This window comes from Branchiostoma floridae, chromosome 7 (assembly GCF_000003815.2).
Source record: "Branchiostoma floridae strain S238N-H82 chromosome 7, Bfl_VNyyK, whole genome shotgun sequence".
Taxonomy (NCBI): Eukaryota; Metazoa; Chordata; class Leptocardii; order Amphioxiformes; family Branchiostomatidae; genus Branchiostoma; species Branchiostoma floridae.
Window position 1 is genome coordinate 7,721,957 of NC_049985.1, and position 18,935 is coordinate 7,740,891.

At 41.4% G+C, this 18,935-nt stretch overlaps 1 protein-coding gene across 1 annotated transcript; it reads right to left on the reverse strand.

Moving 5' to 3' along the window:
- Positions 1 to 701: 701 nt before the first annotated feature.
- On the reverse strand, positions 702 to 18,834 carry LOC118419764 (sister chromatid cohesion protein PDS5 homolog B-B-like). Its single transcript, XM_035826345.1, has 27 exons — positions 18,514 to 18,834; positions 17,300 to 17,410; positions 16,580 to 16,783; positions 15,875 to 15,961; positions 15,383 to 15,480; positions 14,363 to 14,489; positions 13,855 to 13,935; positions 13,298 to 13,438; positions 12,825 to 12,940; positions 12,322 to 12,416; positions 11,784 to 11,929; positions 11,131 to 11,273; positions 9,880 to 9,993; positions 9,060 to 9,153; positions 8,571 to 8,619; positions 8,284 to 8,423; positions 7,444 to 7,659; positions 6,641 to 6,731; positions 6,283 to 6,352; positions 5,840 to 5,966; positions 4,868 to 5,023; positions 4,210 to 4,278; positions 3,788 to 3,924; positions 3,041 to 3,164; positions 2,440 to 2,646; positions 1,374 to 1,488; positions 702 to 746 (listed from the first exon to the last, which is right to left on the reverse strand). The coding sequence occupies exons 2-25, from the start codon at positions 17,399 to 17,401 to the stop codon at positions 2,491 to 2,493; spliced, it is 2,883 nt and encodes a 960-aa protein (XP_035682238.1). The 5' UTR covers positions 17,402 to 17,410; positions 18,514 to 18,834; the 3' UTR covers positions 702 to 746; positions 1,374 to 1,488; positions 2,440 to 2,490.
- Positions 18,835 to 18,935: the final 101 nt, after the last annotated feature.

Below are 18,935 nucleotides of genomic sequence, written 5' to 3' on the forward strand. Positions count from 1 at the left end.
AAGAGTTTGCAGGGCAGGTCGGGTGTGACGGGGTGCTCCTTCCACGTGACGTTGGTCGCCTTCAGTACCAGCAGGTTGTGTGCCAGGTCACACACAGCGTACATTTTCTGTTTGGATTAGATAGAGAACAACAAACATGACTTAAACTGTTGTTTCCAAGACAAAAATCAACCTTTTCTGGATTTTTATGAAAGACTTCCCTCATCTCTCTGGGCCAGTACACACTATACAAAAAAAAATAATTTTCACTAGCCTGAAATTCAAATGATTTCTAGCATTTTCACTTTTAGTAAGGAAACACTTTCATTTTCCAGTAAAAAAACACACACATTAATGCATGCAACAATGTCAGGTCCATACAGGAGTACATCTTTTAGCCCGTTCAGTACTTTCACATTGGGAACGGCCAATGGACTAACTGCTTTAAGCAGCGAGAACGATAAGCCAAGCTTTAACACCACTGTACACATACTCTCACGTTACTCTTATCCAAAAATTAAAGTGAGGTGTGAAGACTATCCCAGTGCTGCCTACCCGTGTCAGGGCTCCCAGCAGCAGTGTAATCAAATACTGGATACTACTACTACTACTACTACAAAACTACTTTCTGTACCTCATTAGCATTGGTGTTGTCAGGACACTGGGCATCGCTGGTGCTTTTGATGACCTCGATCAGCTTCTTCAAGAAGATGTAGTTCTGGTTCTCACTGCGCATGATGAGGGGCTCCATGATGAACCACAGGCACCTGCAGCAAAACAAGCACTCAACTAAACAAACAGCAGAGCCCGGAATACACCTGCATATGCAGGTTAGTGGAGCTATGCAGGTATTTCTGGTGTCTACCTGCACCTGACCAGCAAAGGTCCATGTACTGGGTTTTATACATAAATGACATGTGCATGTGGATTGTTATTAGCTGCATTAACCGTTACCACCCAGTATAAAAGTATAAAAGAAAAAAATAGCAATGGTTCCTGAACAATTTCAATATGATCCATGCTTCCTAAATGGTGCAGGTAAATTTGTCTTCTGGTGCAGGTAATTTTTAATGTTACCTGCACCAGTGAAGGTATGCAGAAAAAGTATTTCAAGCCCTGAACAGACTTCAAACTTTCACAAAACGTCCAGATGAACTTGCTTGGAGCCCTCTCTACTAACTACAGAGAATGATTTTCAGGCTGTAAGTTTGTAAGGCAGAGAGGGGCTTTACTTAAAGAGAGTAGTTGCCTTTTCATGCTTTTATTTTGCATGTCTTCCTTTTGACAGAGGTGGGTGGGGCAAAAACGTTTTTGAAGTTTCCAAAGTGTGAACTTAATTATTAAGGAAACATGACATCTCATAACAAAACAGACAATATCTGGCAGATACTAACTCTTTGATATCCTTGAGTTGTTCCACCTTCTGACGGTCGTAGAACCGTGGATCATGTGCCAGGAGGTGGATGGTGTAAGGCACGACGTAGTCTGGCAACAGGGACATCCGCTTGGCTGCAGGGAAAACACACAACACATGCATCAATTCTGTCCTAAAGTGTAACTGTTTCAACAAATCTGCATTATCTACAAATGGACATCCGCTTGGCTGCAGGGAAAACAACATATATCAACTCTGTCCTCAAGTATAAAATACAACAGATCTGCAGAGGCCCGTTTTCATTGTATTACTTCTGTACTGCAGGTTTGTGTCAATCATGAACTTAAAACACTTAAAAAACATGTTACCTCCAATTTCTTGCAACCAAAAACATAAAGAACTTATTCAATAAACAGTACATTGTGTATGTTAACAAAAAAAAATGCTGGAACTTTCCTCAACACAGCCTGTGTATGAAATAAATCCTTTAACTTTAAGGTACTCTGTGCAGTTTTGTAACCAATTGAACATGTATATTTTGCATGAAGTTGAAATCAGCTTGTCACTTTTTCTGTCTGTGCCTGACTTACCTTGTGCTCCTGAGTGCTGGGTGATGTACTGTCTCCTCTGTGCGATTTGACTTACCTTGTGCTCCTGAATGCTGGGTGACGTACTGTCTCCTCTGTGCAATGTGACTTACCTTGTGCTCCTGAATGCTGGGTGATGTACTGTCTCCTCTGTGCGATTTGACTTACCTTGTGCTCCTGAATGCTGGGTGACGTACTGTCTCCTCTGTGCGATGTGACTTACCTTGTGCTCCTGAATGCTGGGTGATGTACTGTCTCCTCTGTGCGATTTGACTTACCTTGTGCTCCTGAATGCTGGGTGACGTACTGTCTCCTCTGTGCAATGTGACTTACCTTGTGCTCCTGAATGCTGGGTGATGTACTGTCTCCTCTGTGCGATTTGACTTACCTTGTGCTCCTGAATGCTGGGTGACGTACCGTCTCCTCTGTGCAATGTGACTTACCTTGTACTCCTGAATGCTGGGTGACGTACTGTCTCCTCTGTGCGATGTGACTTACCTTGTGCTCCTGAATGCTGGGTGATGTACTGTCTCCTCTGTGCAATGTGACTTACCTTGTGCTGGCCTTGATCTGTCTGCGCAGGCCGGCGTGCGGCTCACGAGCGGCCAGGGAGAAGATGGACAGGTACTCCAGGGGCAGCCGCAGCCGCATCAGGCCCTTGTGCAGCTTGTTGGTGAACTTCTGACGAACCTCCAGGCATTTGTCCTGCCAAGAGAGGGGTATCAGTCAATTCAATCAGGTTGAGCATGTACTGAAGAAAGGGCAGCTATCCTTCCTCTAGTCATAACAAGGGCAGTCTGTCATCAGAGTATGTTTATCAGAGAAATCTTTACGACAAAGTACAATCTACAGCAGACCACAGCCTACAAAGCTCCATCCTTAGAGCTACCACACTTTACAGCTGTATGAAAGTCTGTTTGATCAAAGGGTTCCATATATTTTCTTGTCATTCTACTCTCTATCGAATTCATTTTCAATCTTTTCTTAGTCTACCTTCTGTTGCAATTAGTTTTCTATGTTCATGGCTCTTACTTTATAGCTGTTGTACGTAATAAAAAAAAAACATAGAAACTACATTTGACGGTTTGAAGTGCCTTACATTCATGAGTGAAGCCACCATCTGGAACTGTTCCAGGGTGAGCAGCTCAGCGAAGACTCTCTCCTGGGCCAGCTTCAGTACAGCACAGCCGGCTGCCAACCGCAGGTGGGCCTGCTCCGGTTGGCTAGCAAGAGAAACATACAATCTTATCAGGGCTGTCTCCAGCTTCAAATTTTGTTTTATCCCACTCATTTTGGAGAGCACATGCTGTTAACTTTAGTTGTTGTTAAGGCTGTCATTTCAAGTGTATGAAAAGACTTCATCAGCATCATTAGATGAAATTTCTTTCTGTTTAAACAAGCGAATTTCAATTAAAGGTCCTTAAGACAGCCCTGAATCTTACTCTTCAAATGTTCCTCTTTATCAGGAACCTGCAATACATGTAGAACTACTAAGTAACTGTCCACTGTTGTTCCCAGATAGCAACCTTAAGCTTCTTCAAATTTTGGAACAAAGACAACATTAAATATCTACCTAACCACCATACAAACTTCTTCTAACCAAAACATATAATTGTGTGCTGCTCTAAAGCTAGAATCACAGATGTCTTCAGATTGTAGGCTACCACGAAGTTTCCAGGGTTGCATTTTATTGACCTGCTGGAACATTGTCACCAGTGTCTAATACTGTCTATGATTGTGTACCTGACTTTGCCCTTCTGCATGAGGTCCCCCTTGTTCTTGATCATGGCATGTTATAAGGGTCAGACATTGTCTCCAGTGTCTAACACTGTACAAGATTGTGTACCTGACTTTGCCCTTCTGCATGAGGTCCCCCTTGTTCTTGATCATGGCATGGAGCAGTCTGAAGGTGGAGGTGCAGGAGTTGCCGTCATTGTTCTTCATTCCCAGCAGCCAGTTCACGATCAGCTTCAGGGCTATAATCTACAGGATAGAAATAAACAGAGCTATGGTTTGGGCTGAAACTTGTCTTTAAAACCAAACCCCAGCTACAAACTTATACTAGCGCTCCACCTACAAACTATCTTATCACTAGTATCATCCCATCTACAAACTACACTATCACCCAAACTACAACTATACTATCAACATAACTACAAACAGAACTATTACCCGGGTTCACCCCTATTACAAACTATATTATAATTTATCAGTTTGAATTCAACAACCACAAATATAATATATAGAACAATTTTCTAAAGGATTCACCTTTGCCTGTGTCTCAAAAGACACCTGGTCATCCTCACACCAGGATGAAGTGGTCGCTTTCTTTTCATTCTGGAACAGATTAAGAATCTCAACATGTGAAATGAAAATTGTTTCAAGAAAGACAGAAGGAAGTCTTCTTCTTAAATGTTACTCATCCATCTCTATGTCCATTGTATACATTTTACCATTTAACTTACAGCTTCGTTCAGTATGTAATTATATACACCTCCAAATTCTGCTAATAGAGACATTCCAAGAGAGTACTGACTACAGATGAGTACAAGGGCACCAAAATCATTTAGGTACAGGTCAAAAACACTGAAACATCAATGTACTGAATCAGATACTGTATAGACTTACATTCAATTTATTTTGTAACAAAAATTATATGCTTGCCAGATAGCATACAATTCTGATTGACCTGGAATGCTTCTAGTCACATGTGGCCACAGTCTTCAACTGTGACCTGTCGGTCTGACAGTAATTTCCCTCTCAGGAAGCCTGAGAATGCCCCATTTGAACTCAAAATTCTCCAAAGTAAAACTCCACACCCTGGAAGGGGGAATCCAGTTCAATCCCACTGTGGGGTTTAATGATTGTTCCACTCCATCCCAGTGCTCCCTCTTACAATCATTTTCTAGAAAAACTCAACACTTACCCTGTCCTGCATCAGGAGGTCTTTGACGATGAACTTGGCCACGAAGTTCTTCATCTGCTGTGAGAAGAGTGCGGGTGCGAGCAGCGAGAGGTGGCCGATGGACGTCAGCGCCGTCAGGAAGTTGGGCGAGTTAAAGGACAGCTTCTTCCTCAGGTGCTGTCAGTGGACACAGAACAGTTCGTTTCTCCCTAGAACTATTGTACATTGGAACTCATTGCCACAAAGTACACCTCACAAGACAGCTCTAAACAATGCCAGCGGCTAGATTTAACAGGTATAACTAGGTATAACAGGTTGTTAATTGTAACATGGACAGCTTCCTCAGGTGCTGTCAGTGGAGACAGAACAGTTTGTTTCTCCCTAGAACTATTGTACATTGGAACTCATTGCTAGAGAGCTCTAAATAATGCCTGCGGCTAGATGTGCAAAGGTTAGGTATAATAGGTCGTTCGGTGTAACATGGACAGCTTCCTCAGGTGCTGTCAGTGGAAACAGAACAGTTCGTTTCTCCCTAGAACTCATAACCAATGAGTACAGTGGAGGTACCCACACTAGACTCTAAGCAAGGCTTGCAGCTAACTGTGCATAGCTTAGGTGTGACAGGTCATTCAATGTAACATGGCCAACAGCTGCCACAGTGCATGCTTGCAAAGCTGGAGTGTTATACCGAAGAGCGGTTATACTAGCTATATATTATATACATAGAGGGAGAGAGAGAGAGAGAGAGAGAGATTCTCTTAACTTTTTTGGTGCTGAAAACATCAGCCAATCATGTTGCTTCTTCACTGTAACAAGCAATGTGAATGGCAGATAACTTTCCCCTCAACAAAGGAAGGGAAAGGAAGACTGGTATGCCAGAGCCATAATTTGCCAGACGTAGTACAAGACTATTAAATACTACGTAGTACAAGACATAGTAATATCTGTAAAACAGTTATACAAATACAGTGCAAATACATAGAATGCACCAACCTCAAATATCTGATTGAAGATGCTGTCCCTGACTCCAGGGAAGATGGTGTTGACGCAGCGGATGGCATGTTTGGCCTGGCGTGGGGTGCCGCTCTTCGCTTTGGCTTGTAACACGGGGAGAAGTGCTCTGCAACAAGGAATGTTATCCTAGTCAAGTTTTACATCCATTTTACATCTATTACCTAGATTACATTACAGTAAATAAAAACATTTGAAAAACATGGAGGTAGACGTTGTAACAGGAAGCACTGTTTTATTTCCCAGAACTTTGGTATTTCTATCAAAGTGTTTACCACAAGAAATAAAACAGCCTAGTTTTCATTAAAAAAAGTGCAAAAATGTAAAACTGTTAAACTTGGTCTAGACATATTTTGTTTCAGAAGGGCAAGGACCACATATTGCATATATTACGTATGAGTTGAGTTCATAGAGTTGATACATACGACTTGATCATAGTGAAGTTCTCCTCTATGACTGCCCCAGTGTTGCTGAAGATCTGTAGGGCTGTATCCACTGTAAGATAAACAGATAACGTAATACTAACACCAAAGTCTCAAAGTTCTAGGTGTCGCAATCGCAACATGTACCACGAAAGATCATATACACAATTTACATTTTTAGATCAGACAGATTTTAGGATTTTGAGAGTTGCAGCATTCTCCTGAACCCATGCCAAGATAGCACTGAAGTCACTAGAGAGACAAATTCCACTATAGAGACATAACTAGCTCTGGCTTCTAATAAGGAACAGAACAATGACATACACTTAAAAACAAAACATTCTGTAGTCTTCTGACTTACCAACTATGGGGTTTTCCTTCTTCAGGTAGGAGAGGAGTTGGCCGAAGATGTCCTCAGACTGGAATGATTCAGGGTAAATAGGAGAGAGCATCTGCAAAGGGGAAAAACACAACTGTATCTTAGAAGCATTAATAAACAATTAAATGCCAGCAGATTACCATTGACTGAAAGAGAAAGAATGACAAGAATTCACCCACAGAAATACTGCAAAATGAGATGATCTAGTGTTATCAAAAAACTTTAAAACAAAGGAATGTCATAAAATGTCAAATTGCCAAAGAGGCAATTTTTTGTTGCACTCCCACATTGGAAATAGGGCTTTGCAAGAGTATCAAGTTTAGGAGTTTTCATAAGGTAAATCATGAAATCTTCTCTGAGGCTTTGTTTGCTTTTTTCATGATGAGCTTTCACTGCAGATTCTTCACACCTCAAACTTGTGATGGTGATTTGAACTCAGATTTGTCTTGTAGTGCATTAGTCCTGTTTCAACTGCTTAATCCCCCATCCTGCTTTTCCTGTGAAATTAAATCCCTGTAAACCAGTGCTGCTTCCAGAGACCATCCCTTTGACTTTGTCCTGGAAACAAATTTGCTTGCTGGGAATGACAAAAATTTCACTTTGACCATCCAAAAAACTGAACTTTCTTTTTTTTGAGCTTAAAATGACAGATTTAACAAACAAAATTAACAATGTGGGCTCCCAAACAATCAGTGTGACAGAAAAAAATCTAAAGCTGGAGACAGTCCTACCACAAACACAACTGAGTTAAGCCTTAACAGTGTTCTGTATGATTGCAAGCCTACCAGAATGAGCTGCAGGCCTCTCTCCTGACCAGAGTCGCCCAGATCCTCATCCCCCAGCCCCTCCATGGTGTCGTTCAGCAGCTTGAACAGCTGATCTACCGCTGACGGGTCGATGATCAGCGGAGACACCTTCTCCAGCAGGTTCTTCACTGTGTCGTAAAACGGACTGGCGGGACCCTTCTGACCAAAGTGGCCGATCTTCTTCTGAATCTCTCTCTGTTAAAAAGATACAATTTAAGATGAAAGCTCATCTGTGTTGGTATATTCCATATTGCAGTTTTTGAACTGTCACTCAACACAAGAAATTGCTCACCTCGAATTTTTGTTCACACATCCGCCGACCTTCGTCAGGAGAGGTAATTTAATTACTCTAAGCACGTGACCTAAGGACACGTGACTCGAGTAAAGAATAGTAGATGAGCAATTTCTCGTGTTGAGTGACAGTTCAAAAACTTCAATATAACTTAGGAACTAGAAAGGCAACATTTTTGCAAAAATGCAGAATGTTTTCCCTCTGGCATTGTGCCAAGCTAGTAATGTGTGTGAGTGGAAAAAAGAATTGGGGCTATTATTGGGGGTATCTGAGTAGCATGACATGATAGCCAGCCCAGGTTGCCAGGCCTGGTGCACAGCCTATCTTTTTCAGTAAACCCTTTCTAATAGAAGAAAAAGATCACACCAGCAAAAACGATGTTTTCCTCCTTGGCCAGTTTGGTGCTATCTAATGCCATTGTAGGATCTGCTTGGAGATTAGGGACAACAGTAGGATCGAAGTCCGGCCCACGGATCCATTGAAATTGATCCATATCATACAGCCATCTACAAATCTAACAGACATACCATAGTCTCTGGTGCCTTCTCGCAGGTACATTTGGGGTCCACCAGAGTCTGCATGAAGCCGTGGATGCGCTCATCCTTCCCCAGGATGTCCACAAACTTCTTCACCTGCTCCTGGGCCTTCGAGGGTTCCGACAGGCTCCCTAAAACAGTAGGACCACGGTTTGATCCGTTCTCTGGCATACTTTTTACACCGAACCAAGCAAGATTCACAGAAAAGTTCACAATGAAAAATCGCTGAGAATACACAAACATTTGACTTTCAGCTTGTTAAGCTACACACTACTTACTTGCAAGAAGATTGGTCTTGGAAGCAATCATTTTCTTTGTTTCTTCCACCTGTGGATTAGACAGGAATGTTAATACAATCATAGCTTATGATCTAAAGGTTTATTTGTATTGCAAAGCATATCTCATATTGGACACAGGTTTCTTACGGACTACTGTAAATGCATATTAGTTCGCAGGGATTTAATTTCGCGGAAGCGGGAAAAATGACTGTTCGCAGTGGTTTTAAGTTCTCGGTAGCACAATTCACTGTAGTCTCTTACTGCCTCGGAAAACTGATTGCAGTGCTTTAAATTTCCCCGTGAAGTGGCCACCGCTAAAACCAAGAACATCAAACAACCACGAAAATTTCTGCATTTACAGTATTGGACACAGCTTGTTACAAATGTGAATGGCACAACAGAATTCTAAAATAATTTCAGAATCTTTAACTATCTGCTTGCATTATGCCACAATACAGGTCTTTCCACCCAAGTCCTGTCCAAACTTACCTCCGTTTCTTCAGGATCTTCCTCCAGGAGATCTAAGAGCTGTTTCATGTGGTTTCGCAGCATGTGCTGGCTACGGAACACTTCATTTAACGACCTGACAGACAAAAACAGATCCCATTAAGTAACTAGCATATGAAAAATATACAACCACAAATATACAAACAAACAAAAACAACAAATTCCTGTTAGTTAGTAGCCTCTCCCATTGATCTGATAGATGACTTCTTTTACCACCCCTGACCTGTACTTCTTGTGTCTCTTTGGCAAGTCTGACATTTGTAGTCATCTTCCTAATCATTTCCTGTCACTGCATTCAAATAATCACAGACACACACCAACCCAAACAAACATCCCAAAATCATAGAGTTCATATACCAAGTTAACAATGGCAATAATGAAGAGCTGCTGCACTGTACAACAAGGAATACAAAAATGGGTTTTGGTCAACAGTCAGCAAAACTTACATGTAGCATGCAAGTTCACCTGTGTTGGTAAACTACATTATGAATCAAACTAAAATTCATCTAACCCAATTTTTTTGGATCCTTTACTGATGGACGTCAGCCAAAAATTTGGGTAATTCCCAACTCTTCCAGTGTTGGTTAGATTTTTTTTATCTATGCAGTCTAACTCCAGACTCCAGCTTTAGCAGCTGTCCTTAAGGGCACTGATGTAGGTCGCTCAAGTGGTTGTTGATGCTGGTCTTAAAACTCTGTCTGTCCCTAAGTGTCATTATGTGCTGAGGCAGTGAGTTCCAGTTTAGGTTGCTTCATGGCGAGCTAAACTTGCTTGAGATCACATTCACTTTCACAGTACTCACTTGACGGCATAGTCATCCAGGGTGGCGTAGAGTCTGAAGAGTCGTCTCATTCTCTCCTTGGTGTCCATGGTGTAAGGGACGAGGCAGTGGGTCACCGCATGTTCTACTAGCAGCCTGAATTAAACATGGGAAAACACACTCTGTGACATGGGTGTACTTTTAAGACATCTTTAGGATTTCTCTCGAGTCCCAACTTTCAAAATGTAAGAGTTTGTCCTGGATAACAGAACTGTGGCTAGTTTACCTGTCCTCAGGGCTGGTCTGGTAGTACACATGTAAGAGTTTGTGTGGCTAGTTTACCTGTCCTCAGGGCTTGTCTGGTAGTACACATGTAAGAGTTTGTGTGGATAATTTACCTGTCCTCTGGGCTTGTCTGGTAGTACACGTGTAAGAGTTTGTGTGGATAATTTACCTGTTCTCTGGGCTTGTCTGGTAGTACACGTGTAAGAGTTTGTGTGGCTAGTTTACCTGTCCTCAGGACTGGTCTGGTAGTACACATGTAAGAGTTTGTGTGGCTAGTTTACCTGTCCTCAGGGCTTGTCTGGTAGTACACATGTAAGAGTTTGTGTGGCTAGTTTACCTGTCCTCTGGGCTTGTCTTGTAGTACACATGTAAGAGTCTGTGTGGCTAGTTTACCTGTCCTCTGGGCTTGTCTGGTAGTACACGTGTAAGAGTTTGTGTGGCTAGTTAACCTGTCCTCAGGGCTGGTCTGGTAGTACACATGTAAGAGTTTGTGTGGCTAGTTTACCTGTCCTCAGGGCTTGTCTGGTAGTACACATGTAAGAGTTTGTGTGGATAGTTTACCTGTCCTCTGGGCTTGTCTGGTAGTACACATGTAAGAGTTTGTGTGGCTAGTTTACCTGTCCTCTGGACTGGTCTGGTAGTACACATGTAAGAGTTTGTGTGGCTAGTTTACCTGTCCTCAGGGCTTGTCTGGTAGTACACATGTAAGAGTCTGTGTGGCTAGTTTACCTGTCCTCAGGGCTTGTCTGGTAGTACACAGTAAGAGTTTGTGTGGATAGTTTACCTGTCCTCTGGGCTGGTCTGGTAGTACTCTCGTCAGACTGTGTGTGGGTAGTTTAGCTGTCGTGCGAGCTGGTTAGGTAGTACACAGGTATGAGTTTGTGTGGCTAGAGTTATTGTCCTCAGTGCGTGTCTGGTAGTACTCATGTAGGAGTCAGTGTGGTTAGTTTTCCTGTCCTCTGGGCTGGTCTGGTAGTACACATGTAAGAGTTTGTGTGGCTAGTTTACCTGTCCTCTGGGCTGGTCTGGTAGTACACATGTAAGAGTTTGTTCTTGATCCATCGGATCATCTCATCCTCCTGCCCGGGTGTGGTGCAGTGCTCACGGTAGATCAGCGCCAGGCCCTGGTTAGCCTCGCGGCGGATCTTAAACTGGAACACAACAACAGACGAACATTCAAGTATTGGGCATGTTAGAATAAGAGAAACAAAGCTTCAAATAGTTACTTTTGATTAGCACAGATGATCATTAGCTCTAATAGTCTGAACTTTTAACCTTTCGAAGTTTTTGTGTTACTAACATGCATGATTGTTTCCATTGCTATCAACAAGTTACTGCAAAATCTTTTCCCTGTGCTACAAAAGCTGGGTGCTGTGAACTTAAAAACGAATTGAGAGTATTGTCATGCCCATACACTGGAAAGGAATTGTGCTTGATCATAAGTCTACCATTTAACGATGAAAACTGTTAACTGTGTTACTTATTAGTTAATCTCTCAACACAATCTGTATTTCTAGCCTATGCAAACTTTTGACACCACTTGTTTCCATTTTCACTGAGTATCTTACTAACAATCTCCATACCTTAGATAATGAAACAGAGAAAAACTGGTAGTGTGCTTGAACAGTAAGTATAACATTCAATAATGAAAACCACTATACCTTCTTGTCCAACATCCTGTCCTGAACCAGACTCAGTAGTTCCTGGGACACGTTGCGCAGGCTCTCCTTGGCTGCCTTGATGATGGACGACACCACCTCGTAGCGTACACTCTCATCAGGGTCATGGCAACGTGCCTTCAGTTGCTCTGTACAACAGCAACAAGGCAATGTTCACCATTTCTTGTACAACACATGACGATTGAGATGCGATAAACTGAAAAGTGGGTGTCAGTTTAAAATTTGGCAAAGATCTGAGAAACTAATGTTGTTAATGGATGGGCTGACTACTCTCTCTTTGCAGCCAGGGGCTGAATTGTGAGGAGCTTACAATAGGCGGGGCTAAAAAGCAAGGGTCTGGAGCCCATCAATAACAAGTCTGTAGCTCATTTGGTATACTTTGCTCTGTTTGTACTTGGACTAGATGATCTTTATTCTAAAAAGAAAAATTGCCTGTAACTACTGACTCAATACGAAAATCCTTCGCCCCTGATATGTCAACCAAAATACAGGTATCAGGGATAAAACATCTATCCCTTACCTGTTACTTCCTCCATCATGTTCTGGTGATTGATGAGTAACTTGTTTGCAAACTTCACACACTCCACACGAACTGCCACGTTCACATCCTTAAATCTGAAGACAATGACAAAGGGTATGAGTTTTAGACTTTAAGAAATTTGCTTTTGAAAAAGCATTTTCCCACAAACTTACAATGTGCCAAGATATAAAGGGTCAAAATCAATACTGAACATCTTGCAAATGACCTACATAAATCAAGTCACCATTAATGACAAACATGACAAATAAAAGATGGCAAAGATTTGTCACACAAACTGTGAAAATCGTTTAACTGTGAAGAGATTGGATTTTAACGACAGCTGCAGGTATACTTCAACAATGACATTCATTACTTAATTGCTAGCTAAGGTTGTTATCATATTTATCTTATTGTGGTTTGTCGTTTACCTCTTGTGATCAAGACGCAATTCAGGTTCATGTCCCAAGATCTTAACTAAATAAACACCATTGAAATGGGAGTACCTTCCCAGATAGCAGTTCCAGAGAGGCTTGTTCTGTGAGGACAGCTGTGACTCCTTGTCTGAGAACATACGAGCCAGCAGACGGGTCACATTCAACCTCTCGTCACCATCATTGCTCTGTAGACAGATAGGAGAGGAAGAAAGGTAAGACAGAGATGATATCAGGGCTTAAAAAAACACCTGCAGATGTAGGTCCATGCAGGTAAAATTGGAGTTGGGTAGGTATCTTCTAAGTGCCTACATGTGTGCCTTTTACCTAACCTGCACCAGTCCAGGTGCTGGTTACACATTGAATTTTTCTTTTCTTTTTATTTGAAAAAACAAATACCATCAAAGCTATAAATATACCCCATATGCTCATATTTTGCCACCAACAGTTGAAGAAAGTCCTTGTCTTCCTACTTGTTCCTGCCCACTACAACATTTTTTTAACAACTTGACTGTCCCATTTCCCATCCCAATGTCCCTACTGACCCTGAGCTTGAACTCCAGCTGCGGCAGGACCGACAGCAGGACGTTGGGCGCGATCAGGTTCAGCTCGTAGATCAGGTCGTAGATCCGCCCGGACGCGTCACTCTCCGACGTCTTCCCCAAAACAAGGACATTGTTGAAGAACTGTGAATTAAAAAGTACACAGGTAAGGCAAGAGAATGATATTGAAAATGCAGAAATGTTCGCAGTGGATTAATTTTTCTAAATCATGGTATTAGACTGCAGTCTATGGTGTCACCGCGAAATTAAAACCACCGGAAAAGTCCCTTTTCCCGCTACCGCGAAATTAAATCCCTGCGAACTTAAATGCATTTACAGTATAAGAATATGATGTCAGTGTGATGATCAGTGCCTTGCTGAAACTGAATTTGTCATCCTCTTACATTCTGTTTGACCAAAACGCAACCGAACTCAATTTCAACACATAGACAATAGTACTTTCTGACACCATTTATGTAAACATCTTGTGCATTCATACTAAATCATGAAAAATGCACATGCTTTTAAGAGAATATTTGATGACATGGATATGTACTTACTGTCTGGATATAAGGTTCGATGGCTTGGGAAGTCCGTTTGATCAAATCCCTAGCCAGTTCATAGGCCTCGGGCAGCTTGCTCTGCAATATACAGTACATATAAATGATTCTGTAATCCCACATTGCTGTTACTGCAAACTGCTTTATATAATGGTGAACTAATTTAGTTATTGCATGTAGCATTTTGACAAAACTTAAAGGAACTGCAATGACTTTTTAACAGTAAATTGCTATCATGATTACAACACTAAATGTCAAAGAGAACTGCACATCAGCAACTACATAGACTATAAAGTATATAAAAAAGAAGAAAAAGTTAACCCCCTTTAAAAAACCCAAGTTGAAAAATTTAACGTCCAAACCTTCTGTGGCTCAATGAACGTAATTGTCATAATTACAATACAAAATGTCTAAGAGAACTGCACATGCTCAACTACATAGTATCACACGTGTATAAAATAGGAAAAGATTTAACCCCTTGAATAATACAACTTGAAAAATTCCTTACCTTCTGTGGCTCAATGATGCGCATGAGGATGATATCCAGCAGGTCCTGTGACACGGAGTCCCCCTCAGTAATGATGGGAGACATCATGTCCAACATGAAGGTACGCACCTTGTTGGAGTGGCCACGGCTGGGTACAAAGAGTACAGTGGTTTAGTGGAAACAGTAACATATTATAGTTATACCATACTAAAATTTTGAACTGACCAACTCCAGTTTTTCTCAAGAAACACTTACAGTAACACATTATACCATACCCGAATTTTTAACTGACCAATTACAGTCATGCCTTCAAATACCAGAGTTACCAACCTAGGATTGATGTGTTAAAAAATTCGTACTTTTCCAGAACTATTGTAGAGTGGAACTTGTTATCACCAAGTACAATAGGGGCATCTTCTCTGGGTAGTTTTAAAGAACTCTTGCAGATAGATGTGCAAAAGTTAGGCGTGATGGGTTGTTCAGTATAATATAACCAGCTGCTGCCGCGCCACGTGCCTGCGAAGCTGGTGTGTTACTCCGAACAGCGGTTATACCGGCTATATAGATACAGATACAGAATTACAGTCAACCATTCTCAAATAAAGAGCGATCTATAATTGCTATGATGTCACGTTACGCAGATAGAACATGTGATTGTGATATGGCGCAACCTGTCTCTGTTGAGGAATGGTTGAACAAGCCCTGATGTAGATGGCTTCTTATTACATTAATCTTGCGAAAAAGGCTGGTTCTGTGTCAAAAATTCTTACTTTGTCCAGTAGGACTGATCGTGTAACTACATGTATCATTGTATGTATTTGTATTGTGAAAATGGAGGGAAACCTCCTTACACTAGAGGTCCCATGTTTTCGCATTGTAGATGTTGCAAACACTTGCAGTTTCAGTTTATAAAGTATGACCTAAAGTTTTCTGCAGTTGATAAAACTTTGTGCTATATTTTGCATGTCGGACTTGTCTTCAGTATCATGCACAGGTCATATCCCAGAGCCCTAAAACTACTGAAAACAGTAGCAAACTTACTGCACAATACTGAAGAGAGTTTCAAACAGCTGGTTGAAGATCTCGCCACAGTCCTCCAGTTCAAAACAGATGTTAAACGACTTCACCCAGGATAGGTTCTTGAGGGGATGATAGAATATCGTTGTAAGATTTCAGCACAAAAAGGGAACAGCTAAGAAACCTATTAGTAGCATGCTACATCTGGAGCTTCCAACTAACATTGAATTGATCTACCATGCATGTAAATAATGAGCATTTCCAATGATTGGTTCAGGCATGCAGAAAGGAAATTGTAAATAATGAGTGGTCAGGGAAAATCAATTACCAAAAGGCAGGAGATAATAATTGATTTTTTTATAAAGCAGAATCAAATGTCAAATGAAGTGCACTGCTGACGGACCTGGGATTGATACATAACTTAGATGATATAATTTGTGCCACAATTGGACTTTTAAAAAAAACTGTGTATACAATGTCAAATGGGTGCTGAAAGATGGAAATGTACATTCTTACCTCTAAGAGATAGAAATATCTCTTAAACAGAGCTCCATTTATGTCCTCAAGACCTCTCAGCTGCTTCACAAGGAACAGGAAAATCTCCTGCAAAAACAGAGTAAAAGTGGGTTCAGCATCGTACAATACAAATCATACACAATATACAAGGTAGTTAAGTATTACTAAGTGAAAGAGGCAGCTCAAGGGAATTCAGGTTTAATAGGCTCCGCAGTAATCATGACTATGAAGGTCATACCAATCAAATTCCTTGGTTATTTGGTAAAATCAACCAAGAGGTTTAAAGACAAAGGTGTAAAGACAAACTTGAATAATACTAGCATTATCTCCCTAAAATCAGTATATACTTTCTCTTCAGACTCTACGTTAATGTTGATTTTCCAGTTAAAAAATCTTTCTTTTAAAACAGAACAGCCAACAGAACAGAGCAGTGTAGGCAGGGCTGTCTCCTGCTTAAGATTTTTGTTTGTCCCACTCATTGTTTGGGAGCTTATGTTGTTGACTTTCCTTGTTCAATCTGCTATTTTAAGTGTATAAAAACACATTTTCATCAATTCCATGAACTGGAGGTCTGATTTTTGGGACGGATGGGGTGAAATTTTAGTCCGTCCCAACAAGCAAATTTCCGTCCAAGGACGGGGGGACGGATCCTGGAGACAACACTGGCACACCCTAATCAAGTCTCTCTCAAACAACACCGATCACCTTCAGCTGTATGGGGTCCTTATACGGTGCTTCGGGAGCATAAATACGGAAGATGTCCGCGATGCAGCAGCCCACGATCAGCTTCACGTCCTTGCTCTCGTGGTGCAGGAAGTGTTCCGACGCCAGGTGGAGCGCCAGCGGCTCGTAACGCTGCTTTTCCTCCTCCTGATCCTGGTCCATGTCCGCAAACGTCTTGGCCAGGACCTGTGCAATGTTAACAGGATATCAAGACTGGAATTCCTGCTGCAGTACTATGGAAAGCTGATAGGGGCCATAATTATTATTTCTTCATTTTGCCAATACCGACCATCCATAATTTCAAGAGTTATGCTGTACACAACCAAACACACAGACATACACACATGCATACACCAACACACAAACATAAGCTTCTTGTAAAGGTAATACAGTACTTAGCCGACACAGTAGCAAATGATCTACAAGTATATACTACCTTAAACATGTAGTAATAACAAAAAAAGCTACTGTAATAAACTCAGGGATTATTGTTCATAACTGTCTTTATGGAGAATGGAGGAGACAAAGAGGCCGGTCGTGCACAAGATTGAGAGACAACCTACAGAAAAATCTAGTTCCCTACATGGCCCAGAACTGCAAGATGCAGAAAACACACTCCTGGAGCCAGTCTAAGGAGGGGTTAGCAGTACCTCCTCATGAGACCCTGGGAAGATGATGACTGTCTTAAAGTCTTAGCCTTACCTTGAGCCTCCTGATGAGCTCATCCTTATGCAGATCTTCTGACAGTTCCTTCACACCTTCTGGGTACACCACCTTCAGGTGAGGTCGACCTCTGGAAGGCATGGCTGCAAACTGTCCAAAAACAGAACAGACACATTTTCAAATACCTAAAAAAACACACTGTGCACCTTTCTAGCAATGTGATGCCTAGAAAAGAATGCAAATCTTTGGTTAGTTTGGACGTATTTAATATGTCCACGAGATACTGTGAACAATAAAAATAAAAATTTATCCATGTTAAAATGTCAGATACAGTGACACCTTGTCAGTTTGTGCATCATGTTCAAAAGGTCCTAGAATAAATAGGGTCATTCTTTGTCATCGTTCAAAGCCTTCAAGCACATTTTTCACCTGACCTGCCTCAAGCTAGTTTTGAACAATCTTGATGTTTTCCTGTTGAAACAATCTGCCATCATATATCACTGTGGATGCTTCACCATCGGCTGTATAATTACTGGGATATAGTGTTAGAGCAAGTACTAGCAAATTACAGATGGCCTGGTTAATGTTAGGATCTGGCCTCTGGAGTTGATTGTTTTTATAAAGGTGACAGCAAACTGCCCACATGAACAAATTATGAATTATTGTGCTGATAAAACGTCTTCATGGCACAGATTCACAATTCTATTACATCCTACCACAAGGAACTCATTCAGTAAAAGTATTCTTCAGCTCTGAATACTGCATTTGCTAAGCAATAAATACCAGAGTGTAAACAAGAACCATTCCATGTCAGTGAGTTTAATAAATCAACAAACAATTCACCAGTATTTTCGTATCAGCATCTGTTTTTCACATCAAAGCAGGCGCAAATCACTACTGAATACCGTCCATGATGAAAACAAAGGAGTTCAGTGGAAAGTTCCCCTCTCGGGAAATGTAAGAAAGCTCAGTTTGTGATACAAATTTCGTCGTGCACGAATGCCCCCTGTAAAAATTCCACTGCAAGACCAGCGGGTTATAATAACGTGCAATGGGAGCTCCTGGTCCGCTTATTTCTGTCAGATCGTGATATCTGGACCCATCCTGTTTTGCTTTGGTCTTATGGCTTCCTCTTCGACCTGTGTGAAGAGGTGTGATAAGCTTCATACACGCCAGGGAGCTCTCAATCCAACCCACTTCCCGACAGGACCTATCAATCATGGAGCTCATGTGCGAACCCCGGTTAACTTTACCTTTTTGCATGTGTTGCTGGTCCGATTCCTCTCAACTTCACCTCACCACAGCACCCTCTCTTGACGAGGTAGCTAATCCGAATCCCGATTACCCCGATGTGCCCTCGCTGTTCGTCAAATTAGACGTGTTTTTCAGTGATTGCGACGGACATGTAAATAATCTTGGCCCACTTCTTTGAATCAAAATGGCGCGAAATAATGCGATACAGTCCCATATGAAAGACCAGCTCTCATTGGTCACTTCCAGAAGGCTGAAACTCAATTGGAGACAGACATTTCTAACTTGGGTATGTTTTCTGTCAATTGTAAAAGATCCAATTTTAGTAATATTCATGTAAAATTACATCATACCTCTGAAATATCAAACAAGGTGAATATTTCTCTTAATGTGCACAGATCTTGATTTTAAGACTCTTAAAGAT